The following is a 17,945-nucleotide window of genomic DNA, read 5'->3' on the forward strand; positions in this document are numbered from 1 at the left end:
GGAGCGGAGCAGATGCGTGCCTGGTCGCCGTTCCCGGAAACGGAGGAGTGTCACCTCTGTTTTCCAGGAGCGGCGAGGCCAGGGTCTGCGTCAGCAGATGAAGATTCCTAGACTCTTGCGTGACCAGGCAGTGGTAAGCTTCAGCTCTAGCAGCCTGACCAAAGGAGCAACCATCGCGACCATTGGTCATGATGGTCATGATGGTGATCCCAGCCTGTTATGTCGGTTGTAGGGCTGGGATCGCAAATGTAGCAAGGAGGTGTCTGATATCTCCATCTGCATTTGCATCTGAGATGGAGGGGTTTGCACAGATTTGTTCATGTGTGGCTCTGCAAATCCGTCCTTCTCTGAATCAGGTCCCATGTTAGGTGAGCAGACCCTTGAGAAGGAATGGGTATGAAATACTGCTGGCCGCATGGCCGGCGGTTCGATTCCAATCAGCGGCAGACTGACAGGAGCAGAGTGCGAAGCAGCGGAAGCCCGACAGCACTGGAAATCCCGATCGTGGATAGGTAAGTATCCACTAACCTAACCTAACCCCCCTAACCCTAATCCTCCTTAGGGGTGCCTAACCCTAACTTCCCCCCCAAGTGCCTAACCCTAATCCCCCCTCTAAGTGCCTAACCCTAACCACCCCCTTCCCCGCTACCTAAACCTAAGTCCACCGGGGGGGTGCCTAACCCTGAGACCCCCGCGGGGGTGCCTAACCCTAGCCCTCCCTCCCCCTAACCTAATCCTAACCCTTCCGGGGGGGGTGCCTAACCCTAAGTCCCCCCCGGGAGCCCTAAACCTAACCCTCCCCCCCCGCTGCTGTCCGCTCGCTAGTGATGCCGGGCGCCGGTCTCTCGGCGTCAGGGAAATGCCATTTCACCCTTGCCGGGATAAGACAGTCGGGAAGCCGGCTGCCGGTATTTAGGCAGTCGGCTTCCCGATTGGTTCCCCTTGAGAAAGGTGTGGATTACACACCAATATAGCTATTGAGCTGGGACTCATTAATATACTACAGTATCTTCAAATAATGACTGCTAATGAAAAGAGTATGCTGTGTACTTTTTTGACACGATTAGCTTCATACTATACATCTGTACTGTTTATGTATATGACCGAGCGCACTAGTTGAAGTTTACCTGGTAGTGTGTTTCATTTCATTTTCCATTGGATTATAAATATATCATAAGGGTATGGATGTGCCCTTATATTAAGGGTGATCGAATAAACAGCATTCCGACATTGTCATTTTGTGAAAAGGGCATGGTGTTTGAAGGGCTAATCATCAAAGGTTATTGGATGTACTGAGCTGAAATTTGGCATGTCCGTTGCTCTGTGCTACATACCAAATTTCTGGGCAAAATAAATTAATAAGAGATTTGGAATAATCTACAGTTGAAAATTTCAATGTTTTTTTCTCTTTTCTCCACTTCCTTCCTCTTTGAAAAAAAAGTTACAGTTTTCAGGTATTTTGGGGAAGGCATAACTCAGGGTAGAGGATGAGTTAATACTAGGGTGTAAATTTACTACAGGTTTCTAAACAAAAAACGTAGGTAAATGATGGCCATCGTCATTGTGTCTTTGTCAAGAAATTACTATTTATCATCTGTCAGGTTTCAGGGCCTGAGTCAGAGGTGCTCGCTATTTGCGAGCGCTCACTCTGAATCAGGGTGGATTTTTTAATAAAAAAAATCTGCCTCCAGGCCGCTCGCATAGCTGTGGGTGACCACCCACAGCTTTTGTGAGCAGCTTGGTGATGGTCGCGATTATCGCGACCATCGGGCTTGCGACAAGAAACTTGTGGTAGGGTCTCGGTGCCCGAAAGCCAGAGTGAACTTCCTGCTCTAATAGAGCAGGAAGTTCACTACTGACATCACGAATGATGTCAGTAGGGCCGCCCACAAATGGCAGGCATTCATTCGGGAATGCCTCCGTTTGTCCAGCCACCCTACCTCCCCGCCTACAAAATGGAGCGAGCTGTCGATCAACATCGACAGCCGCCCCGTTTTGTAGCGAGCCCCAGAGCGAGTGAAGTTCTCACTCGCTCCGGGGCTCATGCCTGCACATTGCGCAAGCCACTCGTGCACACTGGCCGACCAACGACCCGCTGGCGAGCGCTATGCGCTCGCCAGCGGGTCTGAATCAGTCCCTCAGTTTCAACTGAAACCCGACATCGATGTCAGTTGGTTTTTCCTTGGGCTTTTGTTGGAAAATAGGGGGTAAAAAGCATGGGATTCCCTGTATTCTCTGATAACCAGCACCGGACTGAACCAGCTGGGATGGATAATGCCACAGCATGGGATCCTGATGGCGCTGGATGTACACACAGACAATATATCTATAGATATAATGGCTGTGTGTATTTCCAGTGCCGTCGTGTGACATATTTTCTTTTTGGGGTGATTGATAAGGGTTTTAGTGAGATCCTATTTTTGTGCCAGACAAGAGGCTGCAGGTTTTGTGCACCTATTACAAAGCAATTGTTTTTATATAAACAGCATAGGCTCCCCCTGCAATCACATTAACCAGCCCCAAACTGCTCAGCTCAGACCTGGAATTCCTCAGAAAGTGGGGACCCCAAAAATAAAATGGGTCCCCACTTTTATTTTAGGTTAAATAAAAGTTAATAATATTGTTCATTACAAATGGACTATAAGTCCCAGACTTCCTTCCCCAGCATGCAGGCACTTGTGTAACAACAAGTGCCAGCATGTTCGGACATTAAGAGCCCACTGGCAGCTGTAGTCCACTTTTAAAGGAAACATTAAAATAAATACAGTACCCATGCACAATTTCTGTAAAAAAATAAAACAAATTCATACTTACAATGTGTACAGGGGATGCTATCGGGAAACCAGCTGACGTGATCAAGACAGCCGGCTTCCCGATTGCTATATCTCAGCGTGGGTTAAATGACAGGCGTCTATATCTAGATGCCTGTCATTTTCCCGACGCCGGAGACAAGAGCCCAACATCCCGATCGAAGTGATGCCGGGCACCGCGAGCGGATAGCCGTGGGGGGTAGGGTTAGGTTTAGCGCACCTGGGGGGACTTAGGGTTAAGCACCTCCCCGGGAGGGTTAGGGTTAGGTTAGGGGGAGGGAGGGTTAGGGTTAGGCACCCCCGGGGGGGACTTAGGGTTAGGCACCCCCCCAGGAGACTTAGGTTTATGCAGCGGGGAAGGGGGGGTAGGGTTACGCACTTAGAGGGGGGATTAGGGTTAGGCACTTGGGGGGCAGGTTAGGGTTAGGCACCCCTATGGAGGGTTATGGGGGTTAGGTTAGGTTAGTATATACTTACCTGAGGACGATCGGGATTTCCAGCGCTGTCGGCCTGTTGCTGCCGGGATCTGTCCATCTGTCGGGCTGCCGCTGCCGGGAATCGAACCGCCGGCCTCGCGGCCGGTGGTATTTCATACTGATTCCTGTGTACAGTGCGTATCCGTGGGGATCAGTGATCCTTTTTTTATTTTCCAAAAGCCTATGTCTACATGGACTAAAGATTTGGTATAAATTTTTTTTTGTAAACATGTCAGAAACATTAAGAATGAAGTAGAGACCCATGTAGTATCGAAACACTTTAAGGAGTTATATAATTATGATCCGCCATTTCTGAAACATAAAGGGATAGAAGTGGTAATAATAGGTGAATAAGGAGGTGACCTTGCTTTAAAGCTCTCATCTATCATGTAGAAATATATTTTGGATTTCTAGATTGGGGACTTAGGGCCTGATTCAGCAGGGAATGCAGTTGCTTATACGTACGCAATTGGCCGACTGTTGCGTACTGCGCATGCATATGCATCGCAGTGCACATATGTGAACCAACCATCGCAGAGTGATTGACAGGAAGTGCCATTTGGGGGGTGGTGACGGGGGGGGTCGGCCGCACGCAGGAGTTCTGGTGCATTTGAACGCCATTGCATAGGCGAGCATAAATTATCCGCTGCAATGCCGTACACAGCCTGAGTGAGGCTTCATAGCGTGCGCTGAAATAAGCAATTCCTGAGTAAGGTCTGACCTGCCTTAACTGTGTGTGAGGCTGCGATGGTACTCGATTGTACCAATGTTTTCACACTCTAGCTAAAAATTACGGATGTGCATGTAAAGTAAAGTAGGCGTCCTTATGTAGTGCTGTGGCAGCATTGCAATCGCTATGGCTTAGCATACTATCGCAGTGAACGGCTGAAGTATGCAATATTGCGTAGCCAGTGGCATAAGTTCACCCCAGTTGCCCGGAGGCAAGTTCTAGTTTGACGCCCCCCCCCCAAGAAAAAAAGGGAAAATAAAATGGTGAATATCTATCTATCAATCTATACACGACACGTGCACGCACGCAAACACACTGAAATAAAATGTTTCTATTGGGCTTATTTCCTGAAGTAAATTTGCAGGATATCCCCCTGGGAGAAAACATCCATTTCTTGAGCCATCTGCAAATTTACAGTATCCCCCAAATGTATCTAGGGGGACCACAACAGATATCAGAGACTTACCCTAACCGCAGCCTAATCCTAACCCAACTACAGCCTAACCCTAACTGCAATCTAACCCTAACCGAGCCTAACCCTTCTTTCTCTGCAGTCTAGCCCTAACCACCGCCTAATCCTAACCCCAACCTAACTGCAGGCTAACCCTAACCACAGCCTAACCCAACTGCAGCCTAATCCTAAACATAACCTAAGTACAGAATAGCCCTAACTGCAGGCTAACCCTAACCGTAGCCTAATCCTAACCCCACCCTAACTGTAGTCTAACCCTAACCACCGCCTAATACTAACCCCACTCTAACTGCAGGCTAACCCTAACTGCAGCCTAACCCTAACCGCAGCCTAACCCTAACTGCAGCCTAATCCTAACCATAACCTAAGTACAGAATAACCCTAACTGCAGGCTAACCCTAACCATAGCCTAATTCTAACCCCACCCTAACTGCAGGCTAACCCTAACCAATGACACATCCTAACCCTAATGTAACTGCAGCCTTACCCTAATGGTAGCCTAACCCGAACCTCAGCCTAATCCTAGCCATAAATTAATGTGTAGATATTCACAATGATGACAACACGTCAATGTTGACATTGTGAATGTCGACATTATGAATATGTTGACATCCTGAATGTCAACATTATGGTATTGACATTCTAAATGTCAAATGATTACTACGTAACCTTCAGTACTCTTCATTTGTAATAAATTTACAAATAAGTACATTTAATGATTTATTAATTAAACTACATATAATTAATAAATCATAAGTGTAACATGTACAGTAAGTGACTTACCTTCAATGTGGAGGAACAGGATACACTGGTGCTGTAGCTGAGGCTGTGTCGGTGTCTGGAAGGCCATGACAACTCTTGGTTCTCCCTTCTTTCAGGGTTCATTTTCTGCTGAAGTTGAACTGAAGTGGGGAATGGAGGAATTGGGGGTGGCACGGATTGGAGCTGTGAGGGGAGAGAGAGCAGGAGAGGGGAACCTGTCTGGGGGAGGGGGGTCAGGAGTGCTGTGGATGGAGGTGCCATGTATGGGGGGCTTGGAGCTGTGAGGGGAGAGACAGCAGGAGAGGGGAACCTGTCTGGGGGAGAGGGGTCAGGAGTGCTGTGGATGGAGGTGTTACGGATGGGAGAGGTGTTGGAGCTGTGAGGAGAGCAAAAGAGAAGAACGTGTGTGGGGGGGTCGGGGGTGCTGCAGATGGGGGAGGGGTTGAAGCTGTGAGCAGAGAAAGCAAAGAGACAAACCTTTGTGGGGGAGGAGGGGGGGTCGAGAGGGCTGCGTATGGGTGAGGGGTTGGAGCTGTAAGGAGAGAGAGCAAAGAAGCAAACGTATGGGTGAGGGGTTGGAGCTGTAAGGAGAGAGAGCAAAGAAGCAAACCTGTGTGGGGAAGGAGAGGGGGGGCTCGGGGGGGGGGGGCACGGATGGGGGAGGGGTTGGAGGTGTGAGGAGAGAGAGCAAAGAAGCAAACCTGTGTGGGGGAGGGGGGGTAGGAGGTGCCGCGTATGGGTGAGGGGTTGAAGCTATAAGGACAGAGAGAGCAGAGCTGTGAGTGTAGAGAGAGAGTAGAAGGAAACCAGGGAGGGGGGAAAGGGTACCGTGAGCTCCGCTGCATGTGTCTCTTACTGTGTGGCTCTGACGCTGAGCAGTTCTGTCTGGGTGGGTGAAGGAGGGAACTTGAATGGAGGAGCTCTGCTCGTGAGATGTCAGCCTATTCTCGCAGTTTCAGAAGCTCAGAGCTCCTCCAAGCTATGGGCCTCTGACAGGTGCCAGCGGGCTTCCAGTGCCCATTAGAAAGAATATTACACACTCCTCTGTCCTTAGCAGTAGGTGGCCCCGGAACGTCTGGGTGACAATGGAGCCGGGTGCCCCCTTCAGAGCTGGCACGTGGCAGCAAATGACTCCATTGTCTCTGGTAGTTCCGCCACTGTGCGTACCATAGTGAATCAGGTGCTTAATCACCAAGAGGTTTAAATCATTATTTTGAAGTAGCGCTGTTTGAATGACTGATCGTTTCCCTTTAATACACGTTCGATTGGGTTCATGTCGGACTGAAGTGGTGACCACACCATTCATCTGAACTCTCCAGAATGCACCTGGAACCAATTCTGGACAACTTCCTGCTGGAATATTCCAACATTGTGAGGTACATGAAGGACAGCATATGGTCATCAAGCCATGCAACATAGCGGTTACCTATCAATGACATGTTCAGACGGACCAATGGTCTCAACCCATGCCACATGAACACACACCACACCATTATGGAACCACCATCAGCCTGCACGGTGCCTTGTTGACAACTGGGGTCTATGGCCTCATGGGATCTGCACCTCTCCAGAACCCTATCATCAGCCGGAAAGAATTGTAACCATGACTCCTTGGACCATGCCACATGTTGTCAGTCTTCCAGTGTCCAATTAGCAATGTTACAAGCCCAAATGAGGCGGTGTGTTCAGTGTAAAAGTGTTGACAGGGACACTCCCATATCCCATGGAAGCTTAAGAACGCTGCACTGACCTGCTGGAAGTACACTGTGCAGAAGTGGAGCATGGCCCTTTTTTGTACATCCACTGAAAGCAAACTCGACTTGGGAATTTACCACTTCTGGTCATTGTTCTGGGGCTCTTTGCAGAGCTGCGCGTGTATGCATGAATAAACATTGACCATGGCTGATGTGTGACTTACACGTTACTATATTAGATAGATGTAATCAGAATTGTGTTAAAACTAGAAGTGAATTGTTTTAGTTGGTGCAAAGTATAAATATGGGCAGTGGGAACTCTTACCTGAAACCCTTTAGGAAGTCCCAATGGGCATAACATGTTGGGATTCCTGCTCCTGTAGGCACTGTTCCGCAGAATGCTTCATGTGAACTGACTTGCCAGTGTGAGACATTTTCTGGCCAGAGGTTCTTCAACCTGGTTGTTTCACCCCAAAGATCTCAGATAAGCTTTCTTAATGTTTTATTCATGCATGGGCATTTTATATTGCTTGAAAAAATAATTGGTTCATGTTTACAGCATTACACTACGGTACCTATTTCTTAATTTTGAGGTATATTAGTAACTTGGAAAATGGCATCTATCTTGGAGCTGGTTTGTGATAAGGGATGTAGTCAAAATTTAGACAGTCAAAACTTAGACGATCAAAATGTCGACACCAAAATGTCAACTGACACTGTGTCGACATGGCCAAAACGTCAAGTACCAAAACTTTGACAGGGTCATAATGTCGACAGTCAAAATGTAAACACAGTCAAAATGTCTACATTGAATTAATAAATGTTGACACAGTCTGAGCATGACCCCTGCCTGGAGTATTCGCTTTGCCCACGCTGTTATGCCCCTGTCGCAACATTTCTCATTTGCTCATTTCTCCTCTCTCTTCAGCAACATTCCTTTCCTTTTTTCCCCCTATATCTCTTCTTCCTTTTCCTTGTTGCCCCTGAGTGTAACTGTATACTTAGTCTCTGTATAATTCCTCTGGGTGAACCAGAAGTTTATTAGCAGACACTGCAGTGGTGGGCCGGGCTGGATTTACCGCTAGGCAACCTAGGCGGTTGCCTAGGGCCCTACGGGTCCCAAGGGGCCCATAGCTGGGCCCACCACGGTAATCTGGCCCTGGAGAGAACCTGCAGTGCTGCTCTGTGTTTTGAGCACACCAGCCGTGGATGCAGGCCCAGCGACATAGTGGTACCCCCGTCCCGGGCCCCAAGGTTCAGAGGGGCCTCAAGGGGCCGTGGCTGCTAAATTTAATTTACAACACATAGATGCTGCACCGTTCGTCCGGGCTGGCGTGACACAACTGGACAAATAAACAATGAAGCAGGACCCCATCCCCGGCAAGAGAGCACTGCGCATGCGCTATAGTAATAAAGGATGCTATTACACCATTGCGTATGATGGTGCACCTTCACTGTCCCGGTCTTCTTATCCTTGCCTCCCGTGTCCCACCCTGCCGCAGCAGCAGCCATCTATGAAGAGCTGGAGGTTGCAATCACACTCCGCTCCAGTGACATTGGCTGCAGGCACCCTCCCCAGCATAGAGACAGCCGCAGCATTGTTACCTGACTTGTGGTCAGTGGATTTGTACCTTATATTAATTTAATACCTGTTCTAATGAAATCCATCTATATATATATATATATATATATATATATATATATATATGGAAAAGGATGGCACTCACCAGTAGAATTGCAGCTTGTTTATTATGTCAAAAATAGACATTAGGCTTACATACAGGCAGGCGACGTTTCGGTACCCAAAATGGACCTTTCTCAAGCAATCAAGCCTTGACCTTCATATAGAACATAAGGAACAGTTCCCCGTGAACGGGAGTCCTACTTACCTGACACCCAGCGTGCTCTTAAATGCTATCCTCATGGCGCTGTTTCCCGCTTGTGGACCGGGTGCATTCCACACGCTGTGACGCATCACCCAGAAGTCACAACACTTCCGGTCACATGATTGACTACAAAACGTTACAGGACTCATGTCTCTAGTGACAGACTTACATAGAAGCCCGCCCATGTACTGGCAACAGTCAGGGCACATAATCATTATAAATTAAAATTTCTTCAATCAATCAAAAGTAACATTAATATTAAATAGAGTCACAGAGCTCAAAAGGCAGCATATTATTAATTTAGGGCCATAGAGGAAACAGCAATACCAGAGGTCCATGAGTGTCAGTACCCTTATATACCCATCTCTACTGTAAATCAATGCAAAAAGTGACACAAAATATTACAACACAAACAATTCAACAGACAAAAGTACATCTATAATATACAAATATAACAATAAAATCAGTGTGTTAAAAATAACACTATACTGAGGACGAACCACAGTATATATCAGTGGAGTACTGTATTAGCCCGAACAATTAATACTAAAAAAGTGCCTTTCCAAAGAGTCTAGATATGGCCACATATCAATTTGGCAAAAAAGCACGAAGTGTATTATGTTCATTTAACCCCTTCGGTGAAATTGTATCCAGTCTATGTATCCAACGTGCCTCCAGTTTATGTAGCGTCAACTCCCGGTTACCACCTCTTGGGTGTGGCGGAACCCAGTCAATCAATCTACATCTCAGGGACGATAACTGATGGTTACTTCTCTGCCAATGTCTGGCTACTGGTTTATCCGCTGAACCTGAGGCAATGGCGGCACATATTGAGCTTCTATGGTTTGCCATATGCTCCCTAAAGCTCCGAGTCGTTAGGCCCACATAGACAAGCATGCATGGGCAAATAATCATATAAATGACATGGTCCAATGTACATTACAAATTGTGTATAATCCTTATCGGTTTACCACTATGAGGGTGTGGAAATGTCATACCTGTCAATAGGGAACGACATGTCACAAAATTAGAGCACCTGAAGCATCCCTTCCTTGTTGATTTCAGCCAATTTTCACTATGGCCATCATTGGGGTGGCTCAATGGTCACATCAAAAGTTGTTTTAAATTGGGGCCTCGCCTGTAAGCCATAATTGGTGGATGCTGCATATTCTTTTTTAGCACAGGGTCTGTTGCCAATATAGACCAATTCCGTCTTGAGAGGTTTATTAATCTGGCTTGCCTTGTTGTCATATCTACTGGTATAAATCATCCTTTTGGGGCTAGGAACCACATCAGCTTTAGGTGTACTAGTTAGTTTAGATCGTGCTTTAAGCAAACACCTCTCAACAATAGAGCGCGTATATCCACGTTCAATGAAACGTGCTTTCATATCCAGAATCTGTTGTTCCGCAATCTCTTCTTCCAAATTCAGTCTCAGAACTCTTAAAAACTGTGAGATTGGCAGACTCTCCTTCAATCTAGGTGGGTGTTGACTTGTGGCATAAAGCAACGTATTACGATCCGTCTTTTTCCTAAACAGTGTTGTACACAGTTTGCCATCTTTCTTATAGACCGTCACATCAAAAAAATCGATACGCTCTTTATTGATGTTAGCAGTGAATTTAATCGGACTTGGTAACATATTGAGTTCATCTATCATCTTCCAAAATCTCTCCTCTGTGTCACCCCATACCACAAATATATCATCAATAAAACAACAGTACTGTAAAATTGCATGGCCAAACTTGGGTAGTATGTTACTACACTCATACCGGTGCATATATAGATTCGCATAGGCTGGTGCCAAATTACTCCCCATTGCAGTACCCGAACATTGTATGTAATATTTCTTACTATACAAAAAATGGTTCTCACCCAGAACCAAACCCAGCAATTCCAACAAGAATTCAACAGGTGGTCTAGTATGTCTAGATTCACATAGTGCTTCACGCACTGCTGACAACCCATCCTCATGTGGTATGACCGTGTATAAGGAGGCCACATCTAGTGTAGCAAGCAAGGTACAGTCCCCTATACAATCAATCATTTTAATCTTGGACAAAAAATCACCAGTATCCTTCAAATAACTCAGGGTCAATTGTACTATGGGCTGTAAAAAGCTATCTACAAACTGGGCTAATGGCTGGAGTATGGAGCCCTCAGCCGATATAATTGGCCACCCTGGGGGTACCTTTAAGGTCTTATGGACCTTGGGTAGAGCATATAGTATAGGGCACTTGGGGTGCTCAACAGTCAAAAAATTACTGACCAGTTCATCAATCCAGCCCTGTTGTATAGCTCTCTGGATGGTTAGATCAACCTTGATCTTGATAGTATACATGGGATTATCTGGGCAAAGGGCATATGTAGTGGTGTCCATCAACTGGCTTCTCCTCACAGAATCACAAGATAAATAATTAGCTCAACCTGTTGAACCTTCCAAATGTGTCAGCAAGTAATGAATACACCTGTGCACCTGCTGGGTGATCTGGAAAATGTGAACTCTGTGGGGACCTGAGGAACAACTTTGAGAACCACTGCCCTAAGGTATTTAATGCTACACTTGGTCATATGCCAATGCTTACATACATCAAAGTTCTGCAACTGATGTTGGACATATACCTTTTGAAGTTTTCATGCTTTTGTCTATTTATGGGCTTATTGCTTTCACATCTGTCATTCCAAACTAGTTAAGCATCATTTCAATGTACAGTAGCTTTGTTGATCTATGGTAAAAGTCATAGCACTCAGGTTCTGTATGATCCTCAGACCTATAGTGCCCAAGGTCTTTGAGTTTGAATCTGTCACTTAGTAACTGCTTGACATTGGCTATTTGGTTCTCTTATATACCACTTGCAGGATATTCATAATCATCTTTTGAATCTATGGCATATTTCCACTCTTGCCAGACTCTGCTTGATTTTGAATCTTGGAGGGTTTGATTTTCACAGATGACAAAGGGCCTGATTCAGACCCACTCGCAAGCGGCTGTCCGCTCGCAAGTGGGTCGATGTTGTGCTCTGCGCATGCGCACGACGGCGGGAGCTCCGTCGTGCGCATGCGCCAGATGCGACGAGCGAAGGACTTTCCTTTGCTCATTATGTCTGATCAAAGGGGGCGTGCTGTCGATGTTGATTGACAGCATGCCCCCTTTGGTGGGTGAGTCGGGGGCATGCCTCCCTGCCGGGGGCATTCCCAAGGGAACGCCTACCGTCAGAAGCCGGCCCACTGACATCACTAGTGATGTCAGTGGGAGTGATTTTGGCTCTGATAGAGCCAAAATCACTCCGGGGCTTGTGGTTGAAAACCTCAACCGCAGGCTCCGGCTCGCAGTTTCGATGGTCGCGATGGTCACAACCATCGCGGCCATCAAACTGCACGCTTGTATAGGCTGTGGGTGGTGACCCACAGCTATACGAGCATCCAGGAGGACGCTCCATTTTTATGGAGGGCGGCCCTCATTCAGAGCGTGCGCTCTGCTCAGAGCATACGGCTCTGAATGAGGGCCAAAGTTTGCAAATTCCTCACTGCACCTTTTAAGAGGTTTTCTTTTGTTGCTCCTTATAGAGCTCTTGCTCTGTGGCTGTTCACTTAAGTATAAGGTTTCAGTCTCTGAAACTTGTTACACTTGTGACACTTGAAACATGTGTACTTTAACTTTTAGGTTTTGTACTCTTTGACAGCAGAATAGAATTCTCAGCATTAGTCTCAACATGTATCATACTATGGTGTAAGGGTTTGCAGCATTGCCATTGCAACCTCCTCATTGTCTACGTGGATGCCTACTGAAGTCATTGCTAAGAGATAGACATGTTTTTATCTCTATTTTCATTCATATTCTTGCATGCATTGAGCTTTGTCCCATATGAAGTATGTCTTAAGTTGATTCTTCTTATTAGACCTATGTCTTTGTAAGACATCTGTAAAGTCACCTACATAACACATGCAGTTGTCTTCTCATAAATTATGGAGTGTACATGCTGTTCTACAGCTAAGCCTATGGCCCCTATGGCTCTATCCACATCATCTGGGTTTGGATTATCACTTGGGTCACTGCTAACTTTCCAGAGCTTATCCCGCTTTAACTGCATCTCCATGGCAAACTTCCATTTGGCATCATTTTCTGAACCCACTAACTATGCAAAGCTCATACTAACCTCTGCACTGTACTTTTTCATCTGTATATATAAAGGATTGGTGTCTGGGCATGCCGGAGGGCTGGATGCATTATTGGCCTGGACACATAACCTATTGGCAGACACTATGGTGGTATATGGCAGTGGTGTTCAAATGGAGTTTAGTTCCCATGGCAGATGACTTAACCAGGTGAAGGTTTATTAACCAGGTAGAAAAGGAAATAGTTAAACAGAGGGTTAATAGCAGATACAGGTTAACTATATTGTCCATTTGCAGCCAGGAGCATTTGTAGGGTTGCTGGGTGTTGTGGTGCACCTAATATATACTCTCATACTCTATGGAGGTTATAGTGCACTAGTGGCAGCAGTATCTCTAATATGTCAAGCAGTGGTGATATAGTGGATGTAGGGGTCTGTATATACTGTGCATCCTCCATTAGTGAGGAGAAAACAGGGGTACATCCATTCACTGAGGAAGGACAGGAGGAAAGATGTGGTGGGGAGCCATGCATGTGCAGAAGGCAAAGGTTGGAGGTCATGCCTCTGGCATCAGCCACTCTGGATCCTAGTGCCCGGTGGCTAATGTAACAGAAGCAGTGCAAAGCATGCCACTAAAACATTTTTAAAGAAGTTTTAAAGCAGATGGCCACTCCACCTCCCTGTTCTGTGTTGAGCAAATTATCAGAGTAATTGTGGAAAGCAGGTTCCAAGATGTGGACTTTGTTTTGACTACCAGGCCTATGTAATGCAGTATATGCTAGATCTGATTCAATAATGTTAGAAATTGTATAAATCTTGTTTTCTATAGAGGTGGAATTACAGTTGATGGTCTGAAAGTAATTACTAGAGGGCCTCAAGTAGTTTTCTGTATGTCCAGTGCTGGGAAGGTAATCACATGGAATTCACAGTACTGTTTACTTCAAACAGAGACTGTCTGGTGGACATCACTTCTATTTGTCTCCTCTTTGACAGTGGGGATAAGCAAGACAAGGTTCTTAAAGTGTTACAGGGGAAGTATGAGCCTGTCCATTCCCCATGGTCACAAAATCTGGAGTTTTTAAAAAGTTTTTGAAGAATGAAAACTTGTGGTGGTTTAATAAAATCATGAAGACTGTAGTAAAGGCCTAATTCAGAGTTGAATACAATGCTGATGTTTTTGCAAATCGAGTGATTTTTTTTGCCACTGCGCATGCGTCGACGTAGATGTACTACAACACGAGGACATGCACTGAAACTGGAGGGAGGTAGGTCCAAAGGAATTTTTAGGAATAATTACTTCACAGAAAGGGTAGTGGATACGTGGAATAGCCTCTCATCAGAGGTGGTAGTGGGTAAGACAGTAGAGCAATTTAAACATGCTTGGGATAGGCATAAGAATATCCTTATAAAGAACTATGGATCAAATAGGGTGGAGGTTACCAAAAGGTCAAAAGGGCAGACTAGATGGGCCAAGTGGTTCTTATCTGTCATCAAACTCTAGGTTTCTATGTCTTGATGCTTACATTACTGTAGTCGCATGCTGCTATTCTTATTCGCAGTGTGATTGACAAGGAGGGAGCATTTAGGGGAGGCAACAGGCAGTGTCAGTTAAAAATGCAGACATGACCATTTCGGGGGCATTTCACATCCTGCATATTCTGTCCAGTACAATGAAAACAGGGCTCCAGCAACTCAGTTACGGTGACCATTCTGAGTGACTATAGACTCACTCAAGGGGAAAAATTTACTAAGCAGCGGGTTCTAAACCCCAGTGGATTGGTGGCAGTTTGAAGGTGGGTTCTCGTCTGTTCTAAACCCCGGGGGGTTGGTGGCAGTTTTGCAGCAGTTTCTAAATGATAGCCCTGTTCTATTCTATTCTAAAATGTGTTTTGATGGCAGTTTTGAAGTGGTTTTGGCCTTAGTAAATCTTCAGAGAGCAAAACTGCCGACAAACCGCCATCAAAACACATTTTAGAATATAATTTGCCAGAACAGGGCTGTCATTTAGAAACTGCAGTAAAACCGCCACCAAACCCCCAGGGTTTAGAACAGAATAGAACCCGCTGTCAAACCACCAGGGTTTAGAACCTGCCACTTAGTAAATTTTGCCCAAGAAGTTGATATTTGCATGATCAGCAACCGATACTACGCACGTTTACCAGTTGCGGACAGCTTGCGAATGCTCTGCTGGGCATCTCAGTACAGTTCCCAGTGGCTATTCCTTTAGCAAAATATCGCACATCCTCAGCTGAAAATAATCACAGATGCTGTACTAATAGCGCCTTTAGTTAATTATGGAAATACGATTTGTACAATTTAAAGAAGAAATTTCATATAAGAGTAAAGATAATGTGTCAGGGGAATTTGCTGGGATCCTGTGTTTTAAATGTACAGTATACTTATCCCAGAGTTACAGAATACAGAAGATGTTAGCTTCATTACTGGGCCTGTGTGCTTCATTAGCTGGTGGGTGCTGCATTACAGGGGATTTGTGCCCATAGGTGTGTGCTATATTACAACATGTGATGTGCAGTGAATTGCATTAACCATGTTTAAGGGAGAGAGGGGTTAATTTAAGATGCTAGAGAGTCATAGAGTGAAGCATAGGTTTACTGCACAGATGGAAGTTGGTCAATTTTATTACCCACCTCTTAGATGGAGGAGCACATGCCCTCTATAGTGCTGCACCCATAGGTGCTGCTTTCACAATCTCCTTGAAATGTTTTTCAAAGGTTTGCAAGTACGTACTACATGTTTCAAGCACATAAGTAAGTGGCAAATTCATTCAGGATGAGCACGGACAACACCACAGGCTGAAGCATAATCACCAGGCGAGATGAGTCCTGTGCTGGACTGTTCTTAAATTTGCAAAAATGTCTAAAAAGAGTTTTTTCAACATTGATCATAAGTTTTTTACACCCGTTGCTTCTTACATTTTAACAAAACGTCTTTGACTTCTTTGTTCTTTAGACTGTAAATGAAAGGATTTTACATTGGCACCAAAACAGCATACACAAGAGCAAACCACTTGTCCAGTTTGGAAGAGTAGCTGGATGTGGGTTGCATCTGCAAAGATGTTATTGTCCCATAGAATAGAATAATGCAGGTCAGGTGAGAAGAGCAAGTAGAAAAAGCTTTATCTTGACCCTTAGAAGACTTTGGGCCTGATTCAGACCCACTCGCGAGCTCGCAAGTGGGTCGATGTTATGGACTGAGCATGCGCACGATGGAGGGAGCTCCGTCGTGCGCATGCGCCAGACGCGACGAGCGAAGGAAAGTCCTTCGCTCGTTGTGTCTGATCAAAGGGGGCGTGCTGTCGATGTTGATTGACAGCATGCCCCCTTTGGTAGGCGTGCCAGGGGCGTGCCTCCCTGACGGGGGCGTTCCCACGGGAACGCCTCCCGTCAGAAGCCGGCCCACTGACATCACTAGTGATGTCAGTGGGAGTGATTTTGGCTCTGATAGAGCCAAAATCACTCCGGAGCTTGTGGTTGAAAACCTCAACCGCAGGCTCCGGCTCGCAATTTCGATGGTCGCGATGGTCTCGACCATCGCGGCCATCAAAATGCACGCTCGTATAGCCTGTGGGTGGTGACCCACAGCTATACGAGCGTCCAGAAGGACGCTCCATTTTCATGGAGGCCGGCCCTCATTCAGAGCGTGCGCTCTGCTCAGAACGTACGGCTCTGAATGAGGGCCTTTATTTTTAGGAATGCTGAAATTATGAAAACATATGAGACTAATGTGAAAATAAATGAGGTAAATGCCAGTAGTGCTCCTTCAATGTAGGTTAGTATTTCTATTTCAGATATATCACTGCAAGAGAGCTTTAGCAAAGGTGTAACATCACAGAAGATGTGGCTGATTCGATGAGAAGCACAAAAGTACATCTTAGATAAAAGGACAGTGTGTCCAATAGGGCTTAAAAATCCAACAGTCCACGCTGTAACTAATAGGTCAGTACAGTGTCTTATACTCATTTTATTATTATAATGAAGGGGGTGACATATTGCAACATAGCGATCATATGCCATAGCTGTAAGCAGGAAAACTTCAGTGCAAATCAATAATGCAAATAAGTACAGCTGAGTTATACATTCCCAGAATAAGATTATATTATACTTGGTGATGAGAATATATAATAGTTTAAGTAGAATACTTGAGGCAGAAGCAATGTCAATGACGGAGAGGTTCATCAAGAAGATGTACATAGTAGGGGTGTGCACCGGCCACTTTTCGTGTTTTGTGTTTTGGTTTTGGATCTGGATCTTTCTTCGTGTTTTGGATCTGGATTGGTTTTGCCAAAACCACCCTTGCGTGTTTTGGGTTCTGGGTTTTGTGTTTTGGATCTGTATTTTTTTGAAAAAAAGCATAAAAACAGCTAAAATCACAGAATTTGTAGGTTTTTCTGCTCCTATGCTATTATTAACCTCAATAACCTTAATTTCCACTCATTTCCAGTCTATTCTGAACACCTCACACCTCACAATAGTGTTTTTATGTCCAAAAGGTTGCACCGAGGTAGCTGGATGACTATGCTAAGCGACACGAGTGGGCGGCACAAACACGTGACCCATCTAGGCGTGAAACTGCAGTGGCAGACAGGATGGCAGTTTGAAAAACTAGGCCCCAAACTGTACATAATGCAAAGAAAAAAAAGAGGTGCAAGATGGAATTGTCCTTGGGCCCTCCCACCCACCCTTATGTTGTATAAACAGGATATGCACACTTTAACAAACCAATCATTTCAGCGCCAGGGTCTGCCACACAACTGTGGCTGAAATGATTGGTTCGTTTGGGCCCCCACAAAACAAGCTGGCAATTAATCTGTCCCTGCACAAACTGGCTCTACGGAGGCAAGATATCATCCTCATCCTCCTCATCCACCGATTCCTCACCCTCTTCAGTGTGTACATCCTCATCCTCACAGAGTATTAATTCGTCCCCGCTGGAACCACAGGTCCCTCTGTACGTTCTGGAGGCTGGTCTCCCTGGAAGAG

General features: G+C 45.7%; 1 protein-coding gene across 1 annotated transcript in view; it reads right to left on the bottom strand.

Annotated features, from left to right (window-relative positions):
- The window catches only part of LOC148501486 (olfactory receptor 5AR1-like), a 28,153-nt gene extending 19,174 nt beyond the window's left edge, over positions 1–8,979 (bottom strand). The window contains exon 1 of the mRNA XM_088450423.1: positions 8,834–8,979. Coding sequence (XP_088306549.1) covers positions 8,834–8,979 — 146 coding nt within the window. The remainder of the gene's footprint in view (positions 1–8,833) is intronic.
- Between the last annotated feature and the right edge of the window lie 8,966 nt (positions 8,980–17,945).

This window comes from Taudactylus pleione, unplaced genomic scaffold (genome assembly GCF_031769625.1).
Source record: "Taudactylus pleione unplaced genomic scaffold, aTauple2 ptg000518l, whole genome shotgun sequence".
Lineage (NCBI taxonomy): Eukaryota > Metazoa > Chordata > Amphibia > Anura > Myobatrachidae > Taudactylus > Taudactylus pleione.